The sequence below is a fragment of the Nicotiana tabacum genome, chromosome 11 (genome assembly GCF_000715075.1).
Source record: "Nicotiana tabacum cultivar K326 chromosome 11, ASM71507v2, whole genome shotgun sequence".
In the NCBI taxonomy this organism is placed as follows: Eukaryota; Viridiplantae; Streptophyta; class Magnoliopsida; order Solanales; family Solanaceae; genus Nicotiana; species Nicotiana tabacum.
Window position 1 is genome coordinate 138,771,252 of NC_134090.1, and position 6,807 is coordinate 138,778,058.

General features: G+C 34.1%; 1 protein-coding gene across 2 annotated transcripts; it reads right to left on the reverse strand.

Moving 5' to 3' along the window:
* Nucleotides 1–3,156: 3,156 nt before the first annotated feature.
* LOC107827032 (protein OPI10 homolog) lies at nt 3,157–6,541 on the reverse strand. Of its 2 annotated transcripts, XM_016654088.2 has the most exons (4): nt 6,251–6,541; nt 4,485–4,592; nt 4,147–4,280; nt 3,157–4,070 (listed from the first exon to the last, which is right to left on the reverse strand). In XM_016654088.2, exons 3-4 carry the CDS (start codon nt 4,247–4,249, stop codon nt 3,610–3,612), a joined length of 564 nt encoding a protein of 187 aa, XP_016509574.1. In that variant the 5' UTR covers nt 4,250–4,280; nt 4,485–4,592; nt 6,251–6,541; the 3' UTR covers nt 3,157–3,609. The 2 variants fall into 2 exon arrangements, with proteins under 2 accessions (XP_016509574.1, XP_016509573.1); XM_016654087.2 differs by lacking the exon at nt 4,485–4,592 and having other exon boundaries at nt 6,251–6,534.
* Nucleotides 6,542–6,807: the final 266 nt, after the last annotated feature.

Below are 6,807 nucleotides of genomic sequence, written 5' to 3' on the forward strand. Positions count from 1 at the left end.
CTGATCCTAACCAATTGTTAACATCTAGAACCACAAATTGTTAAAATCTAGAACTTAGGATTTCATTGAAGATGTTGTAAAATTTTATGTCGCTCACTTGAGTTTTCTGGAGTTACTATTGCAAATGGTTTAGTTCATATTGCTAAAATTTCTCTTTTACTCCTTAATTTGAAGAAGAAGCATTTCATGTTGTAAAATGCTTTTGTTGTTGAATCTATGCTAGATAAATTTAAAAAATATCTTTACCCAATTTCACTATTTACCTAATTGGTGCTATTTTAAACCCTTTTATCAAAATGGCCACTTGTCGTCAATTAATCACTGCTTTATATGTTTATTTGGATATTGGACCAATTGAAATCCATAATATTGAAACTTGTATTTCTGATCTACACAAACATTTACGATCTTTATATAATTATTATGCTAACACTGTTGATGCTTCTGCTGCTGTAGATACAAATATTCCATCAAGTTCAATTTCAACATCTGGGACCGGTGCTTTGGAGGATAATGATGGTGTTGAAGATTATTTGATTTGGTCTACACTAGGAGAGCATCAACAAACCAGTAGCAGGAATATTGATGAACTTCAATTCTACTTGCAAAAGTCACCAAAGACCCACACAAAGGAATTTCTATCGCTGGATTGGTGGAGGAGCAAATCAAATCATTTTCCTGTTCTTTCAACCATGGCTCGAGGCGTGCTAAATGTGCCGATTTCAACAGTCGCATCAGAAAGCACATGTAGCCAAGCAAAGCAGCAACTAGGAGATACCCGTCAGTTATTGACATCAACGCTTTGAAAATTCTAGTGTGCTTCAGAGATTGGATAATATCAGAAGGGTTAAATTAAGGGCGTGAAGAGGTAGATGAAGCGGAGGACCAAGAAATTGGAGATATAATGGTTTATAGTTCCGATTCAAGCAATGCCGGAAACCAATAACCTCATGTTGACATGGATGAAGTTACAAAAATGATGCAAATCATGTGATGTACTCTTTCTTATTTTTTATAATTGTTGTAAACTTTTAATTTGCAAGTTCAAAATTTTTTAAAAAAAATCAAAATAAAACTTGCAAATTAATTTGAAGTATTATTTATTCAATAAAAATATAAAACGAAAGCCTTCAAAATTTGATCCTTACATATTGCCTATTGGTCTTATTAAATAATTTTTTGTAGCAACTTACTTTCAAATTTAAATTTTAAAATTTTAAAATTCAAATTTCATATTTAAAACTTTAAACTTCATTCTAAGCCGTAAAAGTTTGCAAACACTTAAGTATCAATAACATTGAATAAGAAAAACAAAATATACTAAAAAAAAATAATCCAACCCGGTCCGGACCCGTTAAGCCCGAAATCGGACGAGCCCACCAAAATCCGGAAAATCCCAGCCCACTACCAGCCCAGAACCCCAACCCACTAACCAGCCCAGAACAATAATCGGACGGGCTATTTTTCATGTCCAGCCCGGACCAGCCCGTTCGGTTAACACCTTTAATGTTAATAAAGGAAATTCAATTGAACACTAGGAATTACAATAGTGTAAGACATCTTTTTTTTTTTTTTTTTTTTTGTATTGGTTTATAATGAAAATGCATAACCTAGTTTATCTTTTTCTTTAGTGCTAAGTTATGAACTAATAGTACTTATTAGCTATATTTATTTTAACATGACCTATATAGTATTTTCAGAGTATGTTAAGTTTTATTATGGCGTATTAAGTAGTAATATTTTCTTTATGCGATTTTATTATCTTTGTTTTTTAATATTTTAGTACAATGCTATGACTCATCTCATATTATTGTGTTATTTTCTTGGAAAATACATTATATAGTTGTATTCTACTAGGACTAAAGAAATATTTGTAGGACAAGTTACATAGTTTGTGCTATGAAGGCTTTATCGGGGAAAAAACCCCGAAAATCCGAAAAAAATCAAAAAATCCGAGAAAAACCGAGATTGAAAACCCCGACTTTATTGGTTTGGTTTGGTTTATAGATTTAAAAACCTGACACTATTGGTTTGGTTTAGTAATTGAAAAATCCGAACCAACCCAACCTATATACACCCATAAAGTGAGTTCAGTTTTACTTACTAAAAATGAAACTACTTTTCACAAATAGACACTAAGAGATAATTTGTTAAAGTAGTTTGATTAGGCGATGAGAAATTTTGCAAATTCTACCAACAAAGTATATGTAATTTCGACAAAGACTTCATAAATGGAAATAACTAGTTATGCTTTCAACGAAACTTAAAAATGCCCTTCAAAAAATACTTAAAAATCAACCTAATCCAATTAGAGTAAATCGAAGAATAACAACAACAAGTGATTAAGTTCATACAAAATTATTGACTCTAAAGATTAGAGAGATTAGAATAATATAAAAGATAAAATTGTTTCAAGCACTGACAAAATAGAAAGTGCTCTTGCAGTGTGACTAAATCACTAAGTGAGAAGTGAGAACTAAAAGGTAAATTGAAAATCTGAAATAGGAGCTCACAAGTTTTGAATTTGAGAACTATTATTATTCTCTCAACTGTTTGCCAATAATTTAATTTTGAATCTGAAAAAATTAAAAATGAAACGAAGAAACTGGACTTGAATATACTGAGGAGTCATCAGGTTCAATGGTAGGATAGATAAGAATATCTTATAGATCGGCGTAGTGGCGGAACCGTCTGTATTCAAAGGGTGTTAACCGACTCTTCTTCATTAAAAAATAACACTGCATAACTAGATAAGTATTTTCTGATATACACACACAACTACATATTGACATCCTTGGCTTATTCGCGGGTTTACCTTTTTATATTTGATCCCCTTAATAAAATTTTTAACTCTGCCACATGAGCTTAGCTATCACAATTCCACATGGGACACCTAATACTACCATTTTGGTATAATATTTAGGACAAAATGTGTATCGTTATTAGTTAATACTCAGACCCAACATAGAATAAATTACAATCTCAAATTTTATCAATTACAATCTCAAATTTTATCCCGAAATTAGTATTGTCATAAAGTTGCAAGAGAAAATTTAGTGGTGTGAATAGGCCAACGAAGATTTTTATTTTTTGTTTTTGTTGGTAAATTTATAATCTTAGTCATGAGTTTTTTGTGGTTATAAAAGCATATCATTAAAGATAAAATGAGATATATAGAATTAAGTTATTTTCAAATATCATAATGTATTATTTGTTTTGGAACAGATAATAAAGAAGATAATATCCCTGCTCCTAGTGCAACATAAAATGGAACAGAGTGAGTACACTTCATTAGAAAAAAGGATTTTCCCAAATTTCCGACGTTCCACCTCCTTGCTGCTCTTTTTCTTTCTCTTCCCTTTGGAACTCAATTTACGGGAAAACTTTCTGAACATAATCAGTACAACAAAGAGAAGAAACTGCATTACACCCTTCAAATGTAACTCAAATGCTAAAAGATTGACTCACTTTTCCAAGAACCAACATTAGACAGTGGTTGCCGCCCAAAGTTAACCAAATACTGAAAATAACATATCACAATCCTACAACAATCAACTCAGTAAATTCTCATGTGGAACCTTCAAACATGAAATATACTTCTGAGCCGAACTACAACGCGAAGCCCTTCAAATATTCTGGATCTCGCTTTGCTCGTTCCTGGAATTTCTTGAACCAACGATCCAATATATCCATAGGCACCACCAGCTTACTGCCATCCACCCCACAAAACGACTGCATAAAATTGAACAAGTTTTCACCAACTTTCAGTGCCAACCTCTCGATTTTCTTCTCTGCGGTGACATCAAGGGAGGGAAGTGTTGCAAGGTCCTCAACTGAGACACCTATCTTGGCAGAGACTGGAGTTGCATCGGCAGTGAGCTGCAGTTGGCCACCGGGCTCTGGCCAAGGGAGTGACAGCACGGCAGAGGGTCGCGTCAACGTGACTGCACCACAAAAGAGGAAAGGTGAGCCAGGGGATTGGATATACACAGCGAGGGCCTTGTCTGGTGGCAGTGTGAAGTTGTTGATGAGGAATATGCAGACTTCACGAATTGAATCGTATGCTTCCCCTGCACGCGTCACGTTAGAACTGTCAGGCTGGTGAAAAAGCATAAACTGTCTTTGATTGAGTGTGTTGGAACTTACCAACAAAGGTGTTCATGTCCAGAACCCAATGGGTGGTGTCAATTTGAGCAAAGGTGGAGATATCCATAGGGAAGCTTCGGTTTGGGAACACTACTCCAAACATTGTTAGTTACTTTATCTCTTGCGCCTCTTTCCTAAGGAGAAGAAGAAAAGAACTCGCTTAGAACATAGACCAACCAAAAGCAGACGTTTCGAATTGGTTCAAACTCAAACAGCCATAAGAAGTTTGAACTTGCCAGAGAATTGTCTAGACTTTAGTTTTAGGTAAAGATCATAAACTAATTCAAAGTTGCTACTTTGCGAACGCTGAATAAAATTAAGTCATACTTGCTCACAACCTTTGAGATTGAAAAGAGAAAAGCTCATATATTCTTAAAACCAGCCCTAGAAGAAGCATCTGATACTGCTTCACGGCCTAATCTTACTTTAAGAACATAAGTCAAAGACTGCAAGAAAGGAAATTAGAGAGCAATCTAAGATCAATCACAGTAAGCAATATCAGAAAGCATATAAAAGAACATAACTGGAAAACACAGAAAGAAAACTTAACCACACACGATGTTTACACCAAACTAATTGATGCAACATGTGTCTTGCATATAAGCTTTTATTACTACCAGTGTTATCAAAGGCAAAAAGCTCTAAAAAGCATTATAGGTCTATTAGGGTTTTAAACCACAAAGTGTGGATTTAGTAAAAAAAAAAAAAGGCGCAACTACAACAACAACAACAGAAAAAACTCAGTGAAATCCCACATGTGGGGAAAAAAGCGCAACTACGGGAGAAAATAAAATATATATGTAATTCAAGAACAAAGTAACAAATTCATTTATAATGTTTTTCTTTACAGCTAAACATTTATTTTCTGATTAAATTTGTTGTTTACTGCCACTTGATTCCCGATAAAACTCATGGGCAACGAGGCGCATGTCTTAGTGCCTTGCCTTATACCGAAGCCCAGCTTAAGCGAGGCGAAACGCCCTCCTTTAGCTTTTCTAAGCTTCAGGGCTTATGCGCGCCTTAAATGAGCCTTTGACAACACTGATTACTACGCCATGATTAAGTGATATATATTCTCACTTTAATATTTGACTCCAAAAGTTAAATTGTTTAGTTTGGCATAAACAGGTGCGTGTAAATATACCTATGAGAACACTTGGGAGCAATCCTCTTGCACCAACTCTATTAGATTAACTAAATAGTGGACAAACTACCTCTTCTTCTTTTTTCTAAAGTACAAAATTATATTTACATATTCCCAGGACAACATTTGGGAGTCATCCTTTTACACCAACTCTATTAGATTATATAAAAGGGTGAAAAAACTACCTTTTTTTTTCTTTCTATAATACAAAATTAGATTGGACAACCAGTTTGATTTACAGTCATACGTCATAAACTAATAATATTAATCCTTGTTCACTTTTCAACTCTGAAAACATCAAAGCATGTGGAACTAGGACATAGAAGTGTAAACGTGAAAGTCGAACCGACTAAAAGATGCAAATAAACACCAAAGACATTAAAAAGGGAATGCTGATTCGATAGAAAATGCTGTGTTAAACTAGTTTACAGGACACTGGAAAAAAAACCCATGAAAACTCATCTGTGATCTGCCTAGGAAGGAAAATTTCTTTAGCAAGATAGCCCCTTGAAGGCAACCAAAACAGGGTAGTGAACTTATCACATCCCGTTTTGGCTTTTACAGAATCCAGATTTTAAACCTAGCTCTAGCACAAACTCACAATAGTTATGCCATACTAGATACTACCATAGCTCTATGAGGAGGTTTTATGGGAAAGCCATCAGCTAAAGACAAAGCTTAATCAGCCAAAACCCACAAAATTTCCCCTGGAATCACCATAAAAGTAAATCAATCAACTAAGTCTCAATTCCAAATTAGTTAGAACCCACCATATGAATTATCTGTATCCAAATCATTCTATTCGGGGTCATAATTACTCCCAAACTTTAAAAAATGATTCTTTTGCCCATTTACGGACTAATTCTGACACTTGCATACAACACCAAAAAAAGGAAAAAAATGACAGTTAATAATAAAAAGAGAATGTAGAGGGTACTAAAAATTGAGTTGATTCTGTACCTGAAGTTGTGAATTTGTCCCAGCTATACAGCGACGGAGAAAATTAATGGGTACCTTTCGATTTTAACATATATGATAGGGTTTTTGGTGGGTTTATGCAGACGGAAGATAAGGGACGAAGATGGAGGAACAACAGATTGAAGATGTTATGTAGAAATGACGGGAAGATGAAGGCATAAAAATCCAGAAAGATCTAGAACATTTGCAATCGACTAAGTTTTTTTTCCCCTTCATTTGCAGTCGACTATTAAGTACTTACCAAAAAAGAGATGCAAGTATAGAAAAGAAAAATGCATTAGAAAGCCTTTTTAGAAACTAAAAACTACTTTTAAATTCCAAGCTTAAGCATCTTCCTGGCCTAAAACCCTAAACTAAAACCTCTTGTTTTGTGAAATTTTTATTCCTATAGGTTGGAATTATAATTTATGACTTACCGGTATGATTTAGGTTGAGACCTATAAAGTTTAAACGCGTTCTCCGGTCAAGTTTAAATTTAAAATTTGAAAGTGATAACATGTCTAGTATGAGTAAATAAATTTATAATGTGAGTAAATATT